The 23,510-nt window shown below is 43.5% G+C and overlaps 1 protein-coding gene across 1 annotated transcript in view; it reads right to left on the reverse strand.

The window, feature by feature from the left end:
• LOC134745662 (uncharacterized) overlaps nt 1-23,510 on the reverse strand; it is a 194,189-nt gene that overhangs the window by 22,887 nt on the left and 147,792 nt on the right. The window contains exons 3-5 of the mRNA XM_063679784.1: nt 19,951-20,201; nt 14,686-14,749; nt 14,462-14,576 (exon numbers count right to left, since the gene is read on the reverse strand). Of these exons, the coding sequence (XP_063535854.1) occupies nt 14,462-14,576; nt 14,686-14,749; nt 19,951-20,100 (329 nt within the window). The 5' untranslated portion in view covers nt 20,101-20,201. The remainder of the gene's footprint in view (nt 1-14,461; nt 14,577-14,685; nt 14,750-19,950; nt 20,202-23,510) is intronic.

Raw genomic sequence — 23,510 nt, forward strand, 5'->3', positions numbered from 1 at the left:
GCTGTTTTAGTCATCCGATTCGTCTTGATGAGCACTTAGGAGAGCAGTACCCATGATAGAGCTGATGCTGAACCCTGGAACTACCTAGTGGATCTAAGGTTTGGTGCAACATAGGCACACGCTGTTTTAGTCACCTGACTCGTCTTGATGAGCACTTAGGAGAGCAGTACCCATAATGGAGCTGATGCTGAACCCTGGCAGTACCTAGCGGAACTAAGGTTTGGTGCAACATAGGCACACGCTGTTTTAGTCATCCGACTCGTCTTGATGAGCACTTAGGAGTGCAGTACCCATGATAGAGCTGATGCTGAACCCTGGCAGTACCTAATGGATCTAAGGTTTGGTGCAACATAGGCACACGCTGTTTTAGTCATCCGACTCGTCTTGATGAGCACTTAGGAGAGCAGTACCCATGATAGAGCTGATGCTGAACCCTGGCAGTACCTAATGGATCTAAGGTTTGGTGCAACATAGGCACACGCTGTTTTAGTCATCCGACTCGTCTTGATGAGCACTTATGAGAGCAGTACCCATAATGGAGCTGATGCTGAACCCTGGCAGTACCTAGCGGAACTAAGGTTTGGTGCAACGTAGGCACACGCTGTTTTAGTCATCCGACTCGTCTTGATGAGCACTTAGGAGAGCAGTACCCATGATAGAGCTGATGCTGAACCCTGGCAGTACCTAGTGGATCTAAGGTTTGGTGCAATATAGGCACACGCTGTTTTAGTCACCCGACTCGTCTTGATGAGCACTTAGGAGAGCAGTACTCATAATGTAGCTGATGCTGAACCCTGGCAGTACCTAATGGATCTAAGGTTTGGTGCAACATAGGCACACGCTGTTTTAGTCATCCGACTCGTCTTGATGAGCACTTAGGAGAGCGGTACCCATGATAGAGCTGATGCTGAACCCTGGCAGTACCTAGTGGATCTAAGGTTTGGTGCAACATAGGCACACGCTGTTTTAGTCACCCGACTCGTCTTGATGAGCACTTAGGAGAGCAGTACCCATAATGGAGCTGATGCTGAACCCTGGCAGTACCTCGCGGAACTAAGGTTTGGTGCAACATAGGCACACGCTGTTTTAGTCATCCGATTCGTCTTGATGAGCACTTAGGAGAGCAGTACCCATGATAGAGCTGATGCTGAACCCTGGAACTACCTAGTGGATCTAAGGTTTGGTGCAACATAGGCACACGCTGTTTTAGTCACCCGACTCGTCTTGATGAGCACTTAGGAGAGCAGTACCCATGATAGAGCTGATGCTGAACCCTGGCAGTACCTAGTGGATCTAAGGTTTGGTGCAACATAGGCACACGCTGTTTTAGTCACCCGACTCGTCTTGATGAGCACTTAGGAGAGCGGTACCCATGATAGAGCTGATGCTGAACCCTGGCAGTACCTAGTGGATCTAAGGTTTGGTGCAACATAGGCACACGCTGTTTTAGTCACCCGACTCGTCTTGATGAGCACTTAGGAGAGCAGTACCCATAATGGAGCTGATGCTGAACCCTGGCAGTACCTCGCGGAACTAAGGTTTGGTGCAACATAGGCACACGCTGTTTTAGTCATCCGATTCGTCTTGATGAGCACTTAGGAGAGCAGTACCCATGATAGAGCTGATGCTGAACCCTGGAACTACCTAGTGGATCTAAGGTTTGGTGCAACATAGGCACACGCTGTTTTAGTCACCCGACTCGTCTTGATGAGCACTTAGGAGAGCAGTACCCATGATAGAGCTGATGCTGAACCCTGGCAGTACCTAGTGGATCTAAGGTTTGGTGCAACATAGGCACACGCTGTTTTAGTCACCCGACTCGTCTTGATGAGCACTTAGGAGAGCAGTACCCATAATGGAGCTGATGCTGAACCCTGGCAGTACCTCGCGGAACTAAGGTTTGGTGCAACATAGGCACACGCTGTTTTAGTCATCCGATTCGTCTTGATGAGCACTTAGGAGAGCAGTACCCATGATAGAGCTGATGCTGAACCCTGGAACTACCTAGTGGATCTAAGGTTTGGTGCAACATAGGCACACGCTGTTTTAGTCACCTGACTCGTCTTGATGAGCACTTAGGAGAGCAGTACCCATAATGGAGCTGATGCTGAACCCTGGCAGTACCTAGCGGAACTAAGGTTTGGTGCAACATAGGCACACGCTGTTTTAGTCATCCGACTCGTCTTGATGAGCACTTAGGAGTGCAGTACCCATGATAGAGCTGATGCTGAACCCTGGCAGTACCTAATGGATCTAAGGTTTGGTGCAACATAGGCACACGCTGTTTTAGTCATCCGACTCGTCTTGATGAGCACTTATGAGAGCAGTACCCATAATGGAGCTGATGCTGAACCCTGGCAGTACCTCGCGGAACTAAGGTTTGGTGCAACATAGGCACACGCTGTTTTAGTCATCCGATTCGTCTTGATGAGCACTTAGGAGAGCAGTACCCATGATAGAGCTGATGCTGAACCCTGGAACTACCTAGTGGATCTAAGGTTTGGTGCAACATAGGCACACGCTGTTTTAGTCACCTGACTCGTCTTGATGAGCACTTAGGAGAGCAGTACCCATAATGGAGCTGATGCTGAACCCTGGCAGTACCTAGCGGAACTAAGGTTTGGTGCAACATAGGCACACGCTGTTTTAGTCATCCGACTCGTCTTGATGAGCACTTATGAGAGCAGTACCCATAATGGAGCTGATGCTGAACCCTGGCAGTACCTAGCGGAACTAAGGTTTGGTGCAACGTAGGCACACGCTGTTTTAGTCATCCGACTCGTCTTGATGAGCACTTAGGAGAGCAGTACCCATGATAGAGCTGATGCTGAACCCTGGCAGTACCTAGTGGATCTAAGGTTTGGTGCAATATAGGCACACGCTGTTTTAGTCACCCGACTCGTCTTGATGAGCACTTAGGAGAGCAGTACTCATAATGTAGCTGATGCTGAACCCTGGCAGTACCTAATGGATCTAAGGTTTGGTGCAACATAGGCACACGCTGTTTTAGTCATCCGACTCGTCTTGATGAGCATTTAGGAGAGCGGTACCCATGATAGAGCTGATGCTGAACCCTGGCAGTACCTAGTGGATCTAAGGTTTGGTGCAACATAGGCACACGCTGTTTTAGTCACCCGACTCGTCTTGATGAGCACTTAGGAGAGCAGTACCCATAATGGAGCTGATGCTGAACCCTGGCAGTACCTCGCGGAACTAAGGTTTGGTGCAACATAGGCACACGCTGTTTTAGTCATCCGATTCGTCTTGATGAGCACTTAGGAGAGCAGTACCCATGATAGAGCTGATGCTGAACCCTGGAACTACCTAGTGGATCTAAGGTTTGGTGCAACATAGGCACACGCTGTTTTAGTCACCCGACTCGTCTTGATGAGCACTTAGGAGAGCAGTACCCATGATAGAGCTGATGCTGAACCCTGGCAGTACCTAGTGGATCTAAGGTTTGGTGCAACATAGGCACACGCTGTTTTAGTCACCCGACTCGTCTTGATGAGCACTTAGGAGAGCGGTACCCATGATAGAGCTGATGCTGAACCCTGGCAGTACCTAGTGGATCTAAGGTTTGGTGCAACATAGGCACACGCTGTTTTAGTCACCCGACTCGTCTTGATGAGCACTTAGGAGAGCAGTACCCATAATGGAGCTGATGCTGAACCCTGGCAGTACCTCGCGGAACTAAGGTTTGGTGCAACATAGGCACACGCTGTTTTAGTCATCCGATTCGTCTTGATGAGCATTTAGGAGAGCAGTACCCATGATAGAGCTGATGCTGAACCCTGGAACTACCTAGTGGATCTAAGGTTTGGTGCAACATAGGCACACGCTGTTTTAGTCACCTGACTCGTCTTGATGAGCACTTAGGAGAGCAGTACCCATAATGGAGCTGATGCTGAACCCTGGCAGTACCTAGCGGAACTAAGGTTTGGTGCAACATAGGCACACGCTGTTTTAGTCATCCGACTCGTCTTGATGAGCACTTAGGAGTGCAGTACCCATGATAGAGCTGATGCTGAACCCTGGCAGTACCTAATGGATCTAAGGTTTGGTGCAACATAGGCACACGCTGTTTTAGTCATCCGACTCGTCTTGATGAGCACTTATGAGAGCAGTACCCATAATGGAGCTGATGCTGAACCCTGGCAGTACCTAGCGGAACTAAGGTTTGGTGCAACGTAGGCACACGCTGTTTTAGTCATCCGACTCGTCTTGATGAGCACTTAGGAGTGCAGTACCCATGATAGAGCTGATGCTGAACCCTGGCAGTACCTAATGGATCTAAGGTTTGGTGCAACATAGGCACACGCTGTTTTAGTCATCCGACTCGTCTTGATGAGCACTTATGAGAGCAGTACCCATAATGGAGCTGATGCTGAACCCTGGCAGTACCTAGCGGAACTAAGGTTTGGTGCAACGTAGGCACACGCTGTTTTAGTCATCCGACTCGTCTTGATGAGCACTTAGGAGAGCAGTACCCATGATAGAGCTGATGCTGAACCCTGGCAGTACCTAGTGGATCTAAGGTTTGGTGCATCATAGGGACACGCTGTTTTAGTCACCCGACTCGTCTTGATGAGCACTTAGGAGAGCAGTACCCATAATGGAGCTGATGCTGAACCCTGGCAGTACATAGTGGATCTAAGGTTTGGTGCAACATAGGCACGCGCTGTTTAGGTCATCCGACTCGTCTTGATGAGCACTTAGAAGAGCAGTACCCATGATAGAGCTGATGCTGAACCCTGGCAGTACCTAGTGGGTCTAAGGTTTGGTGCAACCTGTTTTAGTCATCCGACTCGTCTTGATGAGCACTTAGGAGAGCAGTACCCATGATAGAGCTGATGCTGAACCCTGGCAGTACCTAATGGATCTAAGGTTTGGTGCAACATAGGCACACGCTGTTTTAGTCACCCGACTCGTCTTGATAAGCACTTAGGAGAGCGGTACCCATGATAGAGCTGATGCTGAACCCTGGCAGTACCTAGTGGATCTAGGGTTTGGTGCAACATAGGCACACGCTGTTTTAGTCACCCGACTCGTCTTGATGAGCACTTAGGAGAGCAGTACCCATAATGGAGCTGATGCTGAACCCTGGCAGTACATAGTGGATCTAAGGTTTGGTGCAACATAGGCACGCGCTGTTTAGGTCATCCGACTCGTCTTGATGAGCACTTAGAAGAGCAGTACCCATGATAGAGCTGATGCTGAACCCTGGCAGTACCTAGTGGGTCTAAGGTTTGGTGCAACCTGTTTTAGTCATCCGACTCGTCTTGATGAGCACTTAGGAGAGCAGTACCCATGATAGAGCTGATGCTGAACCCTGGCAGTACCTAATGGATCTAAGGTTTGGTGCAACATAGGCACACGCTGTTTTAGTCATCCGACTCGTCTTGATGAGCACTTAGGAGAGCAGTACCCATAATGGAGCTGATGCTGAACCCTGGCAGTACCTAGCGGAACTAAGGTTTGGTGCAACATAGGCACGCGCTGTTTAGGTCATCCGACTCGTCTTGATGAGCACTTAGAAGAGCAGTACCCATGATAGAGCTGATGCTGAACCCTGGCAGTACCTAGTGGATCTAGGGTTTGGTGCAACATAGGCACACGCTGTTTTAGTCACCCGACTCGTCTTGATGAGCACTTAGGAGAGCAGTACCCATAATGGAGCTGATGCTGAACCCTGGCAGTACATAGTGGATCTAAGGTTTGGTGCAACATAGGCACGCGCTGTTTAGGTCATCCGACTCGTCTTGATGAGCACTTAGAAGAGCAGTACCCATGATAGAGCTGATGCTGAACCCTGGCAGTACCTAGTGGGTCTAAGGTTTGGTGCAACCTGTTTTAGTCATCCGACTCGTCTTGATGAGCACTTAGGAGAGCAGTACCCATGATAGAGCTGATGCTGAACCCTGGCAGTACCTAATGGATCTAAGGTTTGGTGCAACATAGGCACACGCTGTTTTAGTCATCCGACTCGTCTTGATGAGCACTTAGGAGAGCAGTACCCATAATGGAGCTGATGCTGAACCCTGGCAGTACCTAGCGGAACTAAGGTTTGGTGCAACGTAGGCACACGCTGTTTTAGTCATCCGACTCGTCTTGATGAGCACTTATGAGAGCAGTACCCATAATGGAGCTGATGCTGAACCCTGGCAGTACCTAGCGGAACTAAGGTTTGGTGCAACGTAGGCACACGCTGTTTTAGTCATCCGACTCGTCTTGATGAGCACTTAGGAGAGCAGTACCCATGATAGAGCTGATGCTGAACCCTGGCAGTACCTAGTGGATCTAAGGTTTGGTGCATCATAGGGACACGCTGTTTTAGTCACCCGACTCGTCTTGATAAGCACTTAGGAGAGCGGTACCCATGATAGAGCTGATGCTGAACCCTGGCAGTACCTAGTGGATCTAGGGTTTGGTGCAACATAGGCACACGCTGTTTTAGTCACCCGACTCGTCTTGATGAGCACTTAGGAGAGCAGTACCCATAATGGAGCTGATGCTGAACCCTGGCAGTACATAGTGGAACTAAGGTTTGGTGCAACATAGGCACGCGCTGTTTTGGTCATCCGACTCGTCTTGATGAGCACTTAGGAGAGCAGTACCCATGATAGAGCTGATGCTGAACCCTGGCAATACCTAGTGGATCTAAGGTAGGTGGTAAGGCTCTATCATGGGTACCGCTCTCCTAAGTGCTCATCAAGACGAGTCGGGTGACTAAAACAGCGTGTGCCTATGTTGCACCAAACCTTAGATCCACTAGGTACTGCCAGGGTTCAGCATCAGCTCTATCATGGGTACTGCTCTTCTAAGTGCTCATCAAGACGAGTCGGATGACCTAAACAGCGCGTGCCTATGTTGCACCAAACCTTAGATCCACTATGTACTGCCAGGGTTCAGCATCAGCTCCATTATGGGTACTGCTCTCCTAAGTGCTCATCAAGACGAGTCGGGTGACTAAAACAGCGTGTGCCTATGTTGCACCAAACCCTAGATCCACTAGGTACTGCCAGGGTTCAGCATCAGCTCTATCATGGGTACCGCTCTCCTAAGTGCTTATCAAGACGAGTCGGGTGACTAAAACAGCGTGTCCCTATGATGCACCAAACCTTAGATCCACTAGGTACTGCCAGGGTTCAGCATCAGCTCTATCATGGGTACTGCTCTCCTAAGTGCTCATCAAGACGAGTCGGATGACTAAAACAGCGTGTGCCTACGTTGCACCAAACCTTAGTTCCGCTAGGTACTGCCAGGGTTCAGCATCAGCTCCATTATGGGTACTGCTCTCATAAGTGCTCATCAAGACGAGTCGGATGACTAAAACAGCGTGTGCCTATGTCGCACCAAACCTTAGATCCATTAGGTACTGCCAGGGTTCAGCATCAGCTCTATCATGGGTACTGCTCTCCTAAGTGCTCATCAAGACGAGTCGGATGACTAAAACAGCGTGTGCCTATGTTGCACCAAACCTTAGATCCACTAGGTACTGCCAGGGTTCAGCATCAGCTCTATCATGGGTACTGCTCTCCTAAGTGCTCATCAAGACGAGTCGGATGACTAAAACAGCGTGTGCCTATGTTGCACCAAACCTTAGATCCACTAGGTACTGCCAGGGTTCAGCATCAGCTCTATCATGGGTACTGCTCTCCTAAGTGCTCATCAAGACGAGTCGGATGACTAAAACAGCGTGTGCCTATGTTGCACCAAACCTTAGACCCACTAGGTACTGCCAGGGTTCAGCATCAGCTCTATCATGGGTACTGCTCTTCTAAGTGCTCATCAAGACGAGTCGGATGACTAAAACAGCGTGTGCCTATGTTGCACTAATCCTTAGTTCCGCTAGGTACTGCCAGGGTTCAGCATCAGCTCTATTATGGGTACTGCTCTCCTAAGTGCTCATCAAGACGAGTCGGGTGACTAAAACAGCGTGTGCCTATGTTGCACCAAACCTTAGATCCACTAGGTAGTGCCAGGGTTCAGCATCAGCTCTATCATGGGTACTGCTCTCCTAAGTGCTCATCAAGACGAGTCGGATGACTAAAACAGCGTGTGCCTATGTTGCACCAAACCTTAGTTCCACTAGGTACTGCCAGGGTTCAGCATCAGCTCCATTATGGGTACTGCTCTCCTAAGTGCTCATCAAGACGAGTCGGGTGACTAAAACAGCGTGTGCCTATGTTGTACCAAACCTTAGATCCACTAGGTACTGCCAGGGTTCAGCATCAGCTCTATCATGGGTACTGCTCTCCTAAGTGCTCATCAAGACGAGTCGGATGACTAAAACAGCGTGTGCCTATGTTGCACCAAACCCTGGATCCACTAGGTACTGCCAGGGTTCAGCATCAGCTCTATCATGGGTACTGCACTCCTAAGTGCTCATCAAGACGAGTCGGATGACTAAAACAGCGTGTGCCTATGTTGCACCAAACCCTAGATCCACTAGGTACTGCCAGGGTTCAGCATCAGCTCTATCATGGTTACTGCTCTTCTAAGTGCTCCTCAAGACGAGTCGGATGACCAAAACAGCGCGTGCCTATGTTGCACCAAACCTTACTTCCACTATGTACTGCCAGGGTTCAGCATCAGCTCTATCATGGGTACCGCTCTACTAAGTGCTCATCAAGACGAGTCAGATGACCAAAACAGCGCGTGCCTATGTTGCACCAAACCTTAGATCCACTAGGTACTGCCAGGGTTCAGCATCAGCTCTATCGTGGGTACCGCTCTCCTAAGTGCTCATCAAGACGAGTCAGATGACCAAAACAGCGCGTGCCTATGTTGCACCAAACCTTAGATCCACTAGGTACTGCCAGGGTGCAGCATCAGCTCTATCATGGGTACTGCTCTCCTAAGTGCTCATCAAGACGAGTCGGACGACCTAAACAGCGCGTGCCTATGTTGCACCAAACCTTAGATCCACTAGGTACTGCCAGGGTTCAGCATCAGCTCTATCATGGGTACCGCTCTACTAAGTGCTCATCAAGACGAGTCGGGTGACTAAAACAGCGTGTGCCTATGTTGCACCAAACCTTAGATCCACTAGGTACTACCAGGCCTTCTTCACTCGCTCAAGGCCACGCGCTATATGCCTACCGCTCGGCGTATCGTCGATGATACAACCGACAGAGGGCCGTCGAACGCCCGCCTGAGCGCTCGCACCGCACGTTTCCCGCGCCTACGCTTCGAAATGCCGAAACCACGTAATTATTGTGCAGTAGATGGGTGTAAAAGTCAAAAAACAAAGGAAAATTTGTCCTCTTTTCATTTCCGAGAGACGAAGAAAGGTGAGTAGTGTTTTAAATTTATCTCTATGAATTTTGTCACCATTTATTTCTTTGAACATAAGTAGGTAAATCGTAAATTAAGGAGTTTTTTGAGTCAGGTTGTTTTTATATTTGATTGACTAATAAAAAATATGGTTTATTCGCAACATTCGTTTTATTACAATAATAACATAAGTAACAGTACAACCCTAGCGCATTCTTTACGATGACGCGTTGGCACGTTACTCGAACGGCGAGCAAGGCAGTCTCGACTCTTTGTACGCGTACTTATGGTACATTTCTTCTCGTCCTGAGCAGCAGGTATTATTATTAAGATTTTGTAGGCTATTATAGCGTAGGTATTTTCGCTTTAGTATGGGAATGATGTATCTGTTACGTAGTAACTATTTATTAATCTGTGGTACTACCAGGGTTCAGCATCAGCTCTATCATGGGTACTGCTCTCCTAAGTGCTCATCAAGACGAGTCGGATGACTAAAACAGCGTGTGCCTATGTTGCACCAAACCTTAGACCCACTAGGTACTGCCAGGGTTCAGCATCAGCTCTATCATGGGTACTGCTCTTCTAAGTGCTCATCAAGACGAGTCGGATGACCTAAACAGCGCGTGCCTATGTTGCACCAAACCTTAGATCCACTAGGTACTGCCAGGGTGCAGCATCAGCTCTATCATGGGTACCGCTCTCCTAAGTGCTCATCAAGACGAGTCAGATGACCGAAACAGCGCGTGCCTATGTTGCACCAAACCTTAGATCCACTAGGTACTGCCAGGGTTCAGCATCAGCTCTATCATGGGTACCGCTCTCCTAAGTGCTCATCAAGACGAGTCGGGTGACTAAAACAGCGTGTGCCTATGTTGCACCAAACCTTAGATCCACTAGGTACTGCCAGGGTTCAGCATCAGCTCTATCATGGGTACTGCTCTCCTAAGTGCTCATCAAGACGAGTCGGATGACTAAAACAGCGTGTGCCTATGTTGCACCAAACCTTAGATCCACTAGGTAGTGCCAGGGTTCAGCATCAGCTCTATCATGGGTACTGCTCTCCTAAGTGCTCATCAAGACGAGTCGGGTGACTAAAACAGCGTGTGCCTATGTTGCACCAAACCTTAGATCCACTAGGTACTGCCAGGGTTCAGCATCAGCTCTATCATGGGTACCGCTCTCCTAAGTGCTCATCAAGACGAGTCGGGTGACTAAAACAGCGTGTGCCTATGTTGCACCAAACCTTAGATCCACTAGGTACTGCCAGGGTTCAGCATCAGCTCTATCATGGGTACTGCTCTCCTAAGTGCTCATCAAGACGAGTCGGGTGACTAAAACAGCGTGTGCCTATGTTGCACCAAACCTTAGATCCACTAGGTACTGCCAGGGTTCAGCATCAGCTCCATTATGGGTACTGCTCTCCTAAGTGCTCATCAAGACGAGTCGGGTGACTAAAACAGCGTGTGCCTATGTTGCACCAAACCTTAGATCCACTAGGTACTGCTAGGGTTCAGCATCAGCTCTATCATGGGTACCGCTCTCCTAAGTGCTCATCAAGACGAGTCGGGTGACTAAAACAGCGTGTGCCTATGTTGCACCAAACCTTAGATCCACTAGGTAGTGCCAGGGTTCAGCATCAGCTCTATCATGGGTACTGCTCTCCTAAGTGCTCATCAAGACGAGTCGGATGACTAAAACAGCGTGTGCCTATGTTGCACCAAACCTTAGTTCCGCTAGGTACTGCCAGGGTTCAGCATCACCTCCATTATGGGTACTGCTCTCCTAAGTGCTCATCAAGACGAGTCGGGTGACTAAAACAGCGTGTGCCTATGTTGCACCAAACCTTAGATCCATTAGGTACTGCCAGGGTTCAGCATCAGCTCTATCATGGGTATGGCTCTCCGAAGTGCTCATCAAGACGAGTCGGATGACTAAAACAGCGTGTGCCTATGTTGCACCAAACCTTAGATCCATTAGGTACTGCCAGGGTTCAGCATCAGCTCTATCGTGGGTACGGCTCTCCGAAGTGCTCATCAAGACGATTTAAATGACCAAAACCGCGTATGTCTGTGTTGCACCAAACCAGAATTCTACTAGGTAGTAGGTAGGTACTGCTACTACTGCCAGGGTTCAGTCAGGGTCATTTTGCTGTCTCATTTTAAAATATCACGAATGTAATTTTATTAGACGTTGATGCAATTGAGAGTAATTCTAATAAATTTTTAGAAACTTTAATGGCCATTGAAGTTAATCCGAATTAAAGTTAATCCGAATTAACTTCAATGGCCATTAACGTCTCAAAAATTTAATCCGAATTAACTTTAATCCGAATTAACTTTAATCCGAATTAAATGGCTAATGGTTAATGGCCATTAACCTTTTTAATTGTTAATTTTTAATGGTTAATGGCATTAGCGTTCGGCCAACACTGACTATAAGTATACTTTCCGCTCTTATTCGAATTCCGTAGAGTGACTCTGTTCATTTTAGATGCATTTTACTACTCATGTATGACGTTATATGTATACGAAATGTCATGTATACGAAAGTTTTCTAAAAGTGGGATATTTTCTAGGAAAATGAAATGTATTTCTTCTTTTTATGTTTTTTTTCGAAATAAATTGCGTACCAAAAATGGTACGCAAAACCCTACCTATCGCCCTCTCATTTCCTTATTGGATTGGACATTCTCTTCTGTCAGTCCCACAAGAACCTCTCGCATCAGCCTCCATACTATTACCACCACTTCTACACCCTTTAACCGTTTTCGTCAACTGTACCTTGTAACGTAACCAGCACCTATTCAAGATTATAAGTTTACTTCAAATCGAAGTCTTTTTATTTGTCGTCGAGACCTGCACGGCGGCTACTTAAGGTGTAAAAACACGTATTATTTTTTGTAAATGCTTCATAAAAAGGTGTCTGTTGGTGGTAGTCTGTAGTGAAATGGCAGCATTTTACGGAGGAATGTTTATGTCTAGGATGCGCCTACTTCAAGTACAACGTATGCCAAAGCGGGACGGTAGCCACAAAATATATATCGCGGTATAGGATGGTTATAGCCGAAATAGCCTTAAATCACTTAAAAATTTACCAAATCTATATCGCAAATCTAAATACCTATAGCCGAAATATACTTACATCCCTAGGAATTTAACTAGATGAGTCGGTTATGCATAAAAAAAAACCTGAAAAGTGAATTGACAAAAAAAAACAAAAAAATTTTTATCGAACCTGCTCACCAAATTTTAGGAGAATCTGGAGAGAAATTATGCTAGTCGAGGATAACAGCTCAGTCAGAAGAAAGAATTTTTGGCCTAGCAGAAACGGAGACGCTTCGTGTTCGCTCGGTCAGTTATAAAATTTTACCGTTTCTATTGAACTTCATACACTGTGTGAAGGCTATGTACGTATTTATATCGGCTTTAAAAGTCATCTTGCCATCTAAATTGAAAACTTATCGTGTTCCCATTTATCGCCATCGATAACATAAGCTGTCTCGCACTTAATGAATTTTAATCGCGATTTAACCAAAGTAGTTCGATGATTTGTAGCGATACAGTAGGTCAACTGTAGGTAACATTGTTGCTGCCTGCTAACGGGAGCGACATTCCGACTGATTTCGCTGTCGTATTGTTTAAAGACGTCGGGGCCCCAGTAGCATAAATACTGACGTCATTTTGCTACCTGGGGGATAGGGTGAAGTGGAAGCGAAAGATTCGGAAAGCTGACCCCATCACCATGTGGGATATATAGCTTGGAAGAGAGAGAGAATATTTAAAGACAATCAGACTGAAAGGTTTAACGGAAAACACAGTAACAGACGGAAAGATTTTACGCCTTTTAGGGAAACCTTTAATATAAACGGGCTAGGCAATGGACATTTGGACACTTTCATGTCAAGGGCCCTCCACACTCTTGCGCGAATAGCGGCGCGGCGCTGATTAGCGAACTAGGCTCCAGACTCGCGTTCGCGGCTTCGCGCCATGATTCGCGCATGAGTGTGGAGGGACCTTCATATTGGGATACCTTCTCGGGGTGTAGGGTTAGAGCCGGCGTAGCTTTATTTGACGTTCATAAGCGCATTGTAATATGCCTACTTGAACTACTTGACTATCTTTATTTTTATCTTGCATGTTCCATTGAACTGATTAGGTCCTAAAATAAAACTGTGAAAGCGGATTATATCGCGTAAATTGAATTTATAATACATCCCGAAGTTTCGAACCCTTTAAAGCGTTCGTGGTCAACGGGTGACTTAGGAAAAACTACAAAGTGCAAAAATACCTACGTAAAAAAATAATGAACCATCATAAACTTTAAGGCTGGTTGTGAACAATTTTAAGTAAAGGTCCTGTTTACAGTCCTGTAAGTACAGAAGGCATTATAGCCCTCCCTCACAGCTAGAGGTGAGCCGTTGGCGGGCTGTGAACGGTTCCAGCCGTTGCGGTGTCCTCGATGCACTTACATATGTTTATAATTCTCACCTGATCTGTGAAGGAGGTCTGTAGGCGCCGCTAGTGACGCACACATCGCTATCGGCTCGCGGCAACCCGTTAGCTTGCTGTGAACGACTCCGGCCGTTGCGGTGTTCCCGGTGCTCTTACATATGTTTATAATTCTCACCTGATCTGTGAAGGAGGTCTGTAGGCGCCGCTAGTGACGTACACGTCGCTATCGGCTCGCGGCGACCCGTTAGCTTGCTGTGAACGACTCCGGCCGTTGCTGTGTTCCCGGTACTCTTACATATGTTTATAATTCTCACCTGATCTGTGAAGGAGGTCTGTAGGCGCCGCTAGTGACGTACACGACGCTATCGGCTCGCGGCGACCCGTTAGCTTGCTGTGAACGACTCCGGCCGTTGCGGTGTTCCCGGTGCTCTTACATATGTTTATAATTCTCACCTGATCTGTGAAGGAGGTCTGTAGGCGCCGCTAGTGACGTACACATTGCTATCGGCTCGCGGCGACCCGTTAGCTTGCTGTGAACGACTCCGGCCGTTGCGGTGTTCCCGGTGCTCTTACATATGTTTATAATTCTCACCTGATCTGTGAAGGAGGTCTGTAGGCGCCGCTAGTGACGTACACATTGCTATCGGCTCGCGGCGACCCGTTAGCTTGCTGTGAACGACTCCGGCCGTTGCGGTGTTCCCGGTGCTCTTACATATGTTTATAATTCTCACCTGATCTGTGAAGGAGGTCTGTAGGCGCCGCTAGTGACGTACACATCGCTATCGGCTCGCGGCGACCCGTTAGCTTGCTGTGAACGACTCCGGCCGTTGCGGTGTTCCCGGTGCTCTTACATATGTTTATAATTCTCACCTGATCTGTGAAGGAGGTCTGTAGGCGCCGCTAGTGACGTACACATCGCTATCGGCTCGCGGCGACCCGTTAGCTTGCTGTGAACGACTCCGGCCGTTGCGGTGTTCCCGGTGCTCGCCGGATGGTGATCGTGTCCGTTCGTCCATTGTCTGAAAATGTAAAAATTGGCATTAGCAATTGATGTAGGTACAGAGAACCCGTCGGAGAGAACGTTTTTGGAGTACATGGTGAGGTTAGGAGAAAATAGTTACGCTTAATTTCACTTTTCTTGCATTAAAAAATAAAAGCACCAGCGGCCGAAGATTTGAGTAAATGTATCGCCATCAAAAAGCTGTTGGCGGTCGCGGTGATACGCAGAACATGAGCTTCGATCAACTCGACCAATTTATTGAATGCTATAAGTCATAAACTTACATGCATAAGTGTGCATTATAAACAAACTCTGCACGGGGTTTTGGGTCCGGGAATATATATATATATATATATATATATATATATATTATATATATATATTATATATATATTTTGTTTTGAATTTGATCTTTTAAGCCGAGCCGCGCTTATGCTTAAGGTAGGAATAGTACTTCACCCTGAAGGCGAGGCAAAATAAACTAGCGACCCGCCCCGGCTTTGCATGGGTAGTTCAACTAATTTACACAATACCTTTACAAATTATACATATAAACCTTCCTGTTGAATCACTCTAAGTATCTATTAACAAAAAATGCATCAAAATCCGTTGCGTAGTTTTAAAGATCTAAGCATATAGGGACAGACGGACGGACAGACAGCGGAAAGCGTCTTTGTTCTAATACTATGTAGTGAATAACTATCAAACTATGAATTAAAACAGGTAGGTAAATGTGTTTAGAAATGTTAAAATAGTTTATGCTTTTACAATTTTTTTACCTGTTTTTTTGGCTAGTGGTATTTCCACACCCAAAACCCTAAGGGATGATTATAAACTTTTGTTTAGGTATATATACTCAAATACTAAAATAACATTTCGATTGCTAAATCTAAAACGATCTAGTTTTTTACTAAAAAGACAGTTCGAAGCCGAATGGGCAATTGGACTTCATTTTAGTATAATTGGGACATAAAAACAAAACAAAATGACACATTTAGATTTAGGGCACATATAAAGTCTACAAAACAAAGCATAAAAGATGAATAAATAAAACTTCATATTTTACCACGCGGTGTTACAGTTTCTTGTTTTGCCCCATGGCCACTTCGCATAATATGTATCTAAATATCCGATATAAAATCGCCCATCGCTTGTAACACAGCCCGCCTCAAGTGCGAACGTTCAATATTGGCATTGCTGCGCTCATAAAACACCAGTGCGTAGTATATTAATGCCATCTGTTTCGGAACGTGAACATTCTGGCCTCGTAGGGTTACCACTCGTCAGAAATTCCCGGGAATTTTCAGGGATTCTGATTCATTGTTCTTGTATCTTGAAAATATCTTATTTTTTCTATATAATTTGTCAGGTATTAATACTCAGGTCTACGGGTGGAATATCATAGTAAAATTCAATAGGGATAATCTTACAAAGATATACCTACCTACTCACTTATTACTATTACAAAGCGAGTGACTTGTTAGCCTTCGCGGGTTTACATTGTGGGACAGCCAGAGACGGTGCTTCTGTTGGGTGCTCCTTTCCCGAGATTCGAGCCTATAATCTCCAACTTTATAGGCAGATTCACTTGTTTTTTTTTTTTTATACAATTTTTTTAATTTTTAGGTACCTTAAAATACCTACTTAAAAGATTGTCCCGTATGTGTAAAATGTAGTAACGGCCGTTTGGCCTTAGTGGAGTGCCTTAAGAGTCCCCGGCAAGCTCGGCCGAATTGCACCTTCCCATACAAACGTATTTCCGCTCTCATTTTAAAACTACGTGTTGGATTGTAATTAAACATTGCACATACAATGACATGAGGTATATTTAGGTCTGAAATTAGTTTATATAGCTCCAGTTTATAAAACAAACGAAAATAACATAGACACACAAACATAGAGCAAAAACAAGTTTTGTATGAAAAACTTAAATTCGCTTTATTTTTTTATCTATCGTATCTGAAGCTACATAAACTAATTACAGACCTAGAATATACCTTATCCTATTGTAAGTACAAAGTTTTAGAGCAATCTAGCTAGTCGTTTTAAAATGAGAGCGGAATTACGTTTGTATGGAGAACCGAGCTTGCCGGGGACTTAACAATCAGAGGGAAAATTTAGATAGCATAATAAATTTTTATATTTTGGTATACATGGTAACACTGGTAAGTGGTAACCCTACGTCAGTCCGATATTTACGAGTCCCCAGTTATGTTACAGAAATTGATTGAACGATAACTCCAGACGAAAATGCTTCAATAATTCAAATGTTTCTGATTCAGAATTATGAATGTTTCGTCCACGAACTGATTGAGATTACCTCCTTCGGATTCGGAGGATATTTCATCAATAATTTTAAAACATTTCTGATTGCAGTCTCAAAGTTATGAGTATACCGTTCGAATCACAAATCGATTGTGTGAAATTGCTCTCAGGTTCGGACGAAGATTCTTTCATAAGTTTAATTATGTTTCCTTAAACCATTTTAATTACGTGCCGTTTTTTTACCCTCGACAAAACAAAGTGCATTTAGCGCGCGCTGTTTGCCCTTAGAGCTGGTCAAAGACGCCTATTCTTGCTAAGATGGCATATAGTCGAGAAATTCGGACGGGCACCGCCGTGGCGGGGTGGCCTAGGGGTTCATGGCGTTAGCCGCGATAGGACCACTGGAGGGCTTCGTCACTTTTTCTTTAATATATGACATCTATTACAGTTTTTAAAGTGCATTTAGGTTAAGCTGTTTCTTTGCTTATGTACTTGTGCATACAATGAATAGTCCCATTTATCTCCAAACCGGCTAGGCTAATTTGAGTTTTGTTTCGTTAAGGTTATCTGAAAAACTCAATACTTTATACGGATGGTTTGATATGGGTATCGTGTCAAACGAACGGCACAAGACTTCCAATGCGTGTTTTGAATCATGATGCTTATTTTATATTGACACAGACCCATTGTATTACCTACCTGGTAACTTGACTGTCTTTATGCGAGCATTCCCAGGTAGCAAAATTTGACGTCATTTTGCTACCTGGGTTATATCAATTTACATATTATGTAGATACATATAGCTAGCACATTAGTGCTATTTGAATTAGGTGTAAGTACCTAATTTATATTATATTAAGGTACTATGTGAAGTGTGGTGTGATAAAGATGTTTAAAGTGCATCCTCGAGAGCTTCGGTAACAAATGTACCTAGTGAGTTCCAGCCATCAGAAGCACTACAATACATATCAAATAGTAGCGTTTAAACTATGCAAAGCCCTTTCACACATCAAAACTATGCAAAGTCAAAGTCAAAGTCAAAATATTCTTTATTCAAATAGGCCTCTAAACGGTCTGTTTAAGTATACACGGGCTTCATGTTACGTCCTATGTAACTTTACTTTTGAGTGGCATTAACGTGAGACACTTCATTCAGTTCTTGTCTGTCTGATTTAATTTCTTGTCTTATCATTACTTATATAACAATTCAAGTCTTGGAGACCTTTTACACCTCTAAGGATAATTTGATGATCTTTTTTTTAAATTTATTATACATATTTTATCTCTCTAGAGATTGCCTGTTGTTTGTATATTTTTTATTAGTTTTCTTTTTTTGTGTAACATTTAGACTGGATACATCTCTAACAAAGTATCTAATATTTTATTGATTCCATATTTGTAATTGTTTTTTGTAAATTTTGGTTTTGTATTGCTTGTAAAAATTTACATGTAAAAGTGCCCCTGTGGCCTATTTGCTGAATAAATGTTTGATGTTTGATGTCAAGCACTTTTAAATTGTCAAGTTTTACAAATATTACCTTAATCTAAATATCAGAGCAATTTATTGATGCAGTTATTATTGTTCTTAAAAACATTGAATTATTATAGATATGTCACACTTAATAATAAGAATTTCACAAAAGGATCGTCAAACACCAAAATTGTATAAAAAAATACTAGTCTAGAAACTTTCTAGAATAAAAATCTAAATGTCAAAGAATACGGATTACCTAATATAGGTATTCATTGAATTCAGTGCTTAACACTGGATTGTGTATTATGGCATTATTCATAAATATGCCAAATCTAACAAACGGTTAATAATCGTTTGTGTCTATCCGTTAATTTAATGTTCGTTAGAATTACATACAATATTTTACAGAAGTTTGTGAGTTGAAGAGGTTGCTAAGTTTTATGAATAATAGAATAGAATAGAAGAGATTTATTCAGAAAACGCTTAAACTCATATAAAATTATATAATTATAATGTGGTTAGACTCTATTTATGTAGGAAACTTATCGCTGCGTTCTCAAAACAAACCGGCCAAGTGCGAGTCGGACTCGTGCACCGAGGGTTCCCTACATTACACGAAAGGTAAATTGAGGTTTACGATTTATGACGTATTAAAAAAAACTACTTACTAGATCTCGTTCAAACCAATTTTCGGTGGAAGTTTGCATGCATATCATATATGTTTTTAGGGTTCCGTACCCAAAGGGTAAAAACGGGACCCTATTACTAAGACTCCGCTGTCCGTCTGTCTGTCTGTCACCAGGCTGTATCTCATGAACCGTGATCCGTGATAGCTGGACAGTTGAAATTTTCACAGATGATGTATTTCTGTTGCCGCTATAACAACAAATGCTAAAAACAGAATAATATAAATATTTAAATGGGGCTCCCATACAACAAACGTGATTTTTATGCTGTTTTTTTCCGTACTGGTACGGAACCCTTCGTGCGCGAGTCCGACTCGCACATGGCCGGTTTTTTTAGTTTTATCATTCTCTTATTTTAGAAGTTACAGGGACACATTTTCACACTTTGGAAGTGTCTCTCGCACAAACTATTCATTTTAGAAAAAAGTGATATTAGAAACCTCACTATTATTTTTTAAGACTTATTCATAGATACCCCACACGTATGGGTTTGATGATAAGATTTTTCTTTGAGTTTCAGTTCCAAGTATGGGGAACCCCCAAAATTTATTGTTTTTTTTTTCTATTTTTGTGTGAAAATCTTAATGCGGTTCACATAATACATCTACTTACCAAGTTTCAACAGTATAGTTCTTATAGTTTCGGAAAAAAGAGGCTGTGACATACGGACGAACAGACAGACAGACATGACGCATCCGTTTGGGTTCCGTTTTTTGCCATTTGGCAACGGAACCCTAAAAAGGTTAAAGAAGCCTATCATTGGAGGACGATATTAGTACAGTTTTCAGAACTTACCGTGTACTCGGATAACGTTCTTTCCGACGGTGCCCTATGACTATCATTCTCATCCCTCTGCGGTCCGCGGTGCAAATACGCCCCCGACGAAGGCGAGTCCGTCCCCCGGTGCGTCGCCACGTAATGGTTATTTTTCACTTTATGCGCCATCTGTACCGCTATGCTGGCATCTTTGCATCAACTGGCCATGTTTTTTTTTTCTGTTTTTGTCTGTGGTTTAGTTTTTTTTAGTGTAACAGTTCGCAGTGAATCTGAAACAAGAAAGTTGACGTTAATCATTGATTAGCGTAAGATTAAAAAGTAAAGAGATTAGGCGTGGATAATGTGTAGCAATTCTGCCGGTTTTTAGGTGCGCCTGTATAAGTTTTTTGTCATTTAAAAATTCCATTGATTCCACAGATAATATAGTAGCCACGTGTATTCAAAGTTCCGTAACATGGAGACTGTATAAAGGAGCCAAATCTCTATGTATGAAAAGTGTCCATCAAAAAACAGTAATTAGGCGGCGCCACCATACACCGAAATACTACCAAAAACAACCTACGTAATTTGGTCGGGTTATTTGTTGCCTTATATGGTTCATGTTAATGTTATACTCATGTCCCAGAGCCTAACTAGCGCCACCGGAGAGATTAGGAACTATTATTTAAAGCTTAACGCGGTCACTTTTACAACAATTCTGCCATAAGAGATTGCGATCCTTTCTATACCATCCATATTCCGTAAGTACAGATGTAGTGCATAATTGTCATGCTACTTATAGGTACTTCAGTCAACCTCAGTACTTTTTGTACTAATACTGACTGAAACATAATACGTTCGTGCGTTTCCGTGAAAATACACTGGCAAACAATTATGCTGTACATCTGTAACTAGGTACCTATAGTGATGGAATAGACTATGAAGACTTTTCTTGGGTTCACTAGATCTTGACAAAGCGTAGGGAAGACCGAGGTGAGTTGTGACAGTGGAGAGTTATGACATCGTCGATTTTTTGGAATCTATTAACTAATACCTAACTACAGTTTGTTAGTTCAAGTTACTAGCTAACAAACGGGTACTGTTGCTAAAACTCAAAATATATCGGGATGAAACGAAAAATCACGTGATTATTTCCATAGATTAGTTAGTTAGTTAGTTAGTTTTGCTGGGCATTTTCCGCAAATCGACATCCAATGTGCCTATTTTGCGTGAAACGAGGTAGCGCTACTCTAACCACCCCAGCTCCTCCACGAAGCCTAGCAAAGTCTTCAGGTTGCTAGTTGCCTCCTTTAGTGTGCATGGATTCCCTATTTATTTCCATAGATTATTCAAGTTTCGATCAATGGCGTGTTCTATCAACGACTAGCGACCCGCCCCGGCTTCGCACGGGTTTATAAATACCTAGCTAAACCTTCCTCATTAATCACTCTATGATCGATAGGTGAAAACCGCATGAAAATCCGTTCAGTAATTTTTGAGTTTATCGCGAACATACATACACACAAACATACAGACGCGGCTGGGGACTTTGTTTTATAAAGTGTAGTCTTTAGGGACTTTGTTTCATAATTATAGATTTTCATCTTGGTAAATATGTCCTTTAGTTTCTTTGATTTAATTTTATTTGCGTAACTAAATAAAGTTTGTAAATATAAAAAACCGGACAAGTGCGAGTCGGACTCGCCCACCGAGGGTTCCGTACTTTTTAGTATTTGTTGTTGTAGCGGCAACAGAAATACATCATCTGTGAAAATTTCAACTGTCTAGCTATCACGGTTCATGAGATACAGCCTGGTGACAGACAGACAGACGGACAGCGGAGTCTTAGTATTAGGGTCCCGTTTTTACCCTTTGGGTACGGAACCCTAAAAACAAAGTTATCGAGAAGGAAATCCATACCTGTTACTATGAAATCACTTGTCTGATTGAACAATTGGATTGTTATTAGGTCAGCAAAGGCTATTTCTTGGCCTTGGCTCAATGGAGTTTTGCGGTAACGGCGACCACATTCTAAAACCTTTGGTATCTCTAAACCTTTAGTATCTTTGGTACCTTTACGAGTATCCCTAATATCGCCGCTATACTTACTCAACCTCGTATCTGCAACACTCATTTGATGACAAAAACACCCGTATTCCGAATGAAAGAAAAGCGACATTTCCATCAAATGATTGTTGCAGATATGAGGTGGAGTAAGTATAGCGACGATATCTTTATCGGCCTTATGTCTGTCATGAGCACAGATCTATAATGTACAGTCAGCTACTATTCGCTTAGCGCCTTTGCATATACAAACTTCTATGCAGTTGACATTTTCACAGATGATGTATTTCTGTTGCCGCTATAACAACAATTACTATAAAAAGAATAAAATAAATATTTAAGGGGAGCCACCTTACAACAATTTTTTTGCCGTTTTTTGAGTAATGGTACGGAACTCTTCGTGCGCGAGTCCAACTCGCATTCGTCGGTTTTTTTGCAATTAGTACAAAATCTGCATTATTCTGTACTGTATTTGTGGTATTTTCTATAAAAAGGGACCTTATTGTCGATGTCGCTTATGCCATTATTAACGATGCTCCGATATAAATACAATGCCGCGCGACGCTGTGCGGCGTAAGCTCCATCGACAATAAGGTCCTTTTTATAGAAAATGCCCCATTTCGACTTAGATATTTGTATTTTTGTTTTATCCCTTTTCCATTTGACTGTAGGTACTCTTCTCCTACTTGGGTTTTTTCTTTTTTTTTGGTAGGTTGGAATGAACGAAACGAATTATATCTGTCATTGTGTAACTGACACATGTTTCGGTATACAGCATATACAGCCAGAGTCACAGATATTTCCATTCACTCATTCATTTCATTCACTCATTCATTCCATTCGTGCTAGCTTTCGTGAATCGACCTGTACTTTATGAAGTGGTTAGTGAAGGAAGTTCCAGTGCCCTACTGATTTGGATTACAAGAGTATTGTTCCGTTCGCTCTCATTACAAGTAAATTAGACTCGATTTAGATTTTCATTTCATTTGACAGAAAGGCAATTTAGCTTGATTCTGACCGGATTTTGTGGTCAATTTTTAAATTATGATTAACCTTTGAAATGTAATCAGAATTTTATTGAAAGTGTTGTGGTCTCATTCAGATGAAAGATATTCATTGTAATTGGATATTTTGATTTGTCACCCTTGAACTTGAATGAATTTTCCCACCATTACTTTAATTTTATAGATGTCCGTACCACATTTTTAAAAGCTTAAACCACAATTTAAACTATTATCTTTGACCAAATAAATCAGCAGAACCGAGAGAATTGACGTGACCCTTTCTTCAATGTTAAAATGAGATCAATTTCTAATCTTCGAATAGGCTTCCTTCAGGCTATTTCAAACTTAGATACATTTAGGAGTGTGCGTATGTGCCAGCAAAGTCTAGGAGGACATTTGCCTGACGTATTATTCCACAAATAAACCTATTTTATGTATTTCAAGATTTTATATACAAATATATTATAACGAAAAAAAAAATGTGTTTTTCATCAATTTCAAATCTTGCGTCCTCTTTGGGACACCCTTTAT

This window comes from Cydia strobilella, chromosome 11, assembly GCF_947568885.1.
Source record: "Cydia strobilella chromosome 11, ilCydStro3.1, whole genome shotgun sequence".
Classification (NCBI taxonomy): domain Eukaryota; kingdom Metazoa; phylum Arthropoda; class Insecta; order Lepidoptera; family Tortricidae; genus Cydia; species Cydia strobilella.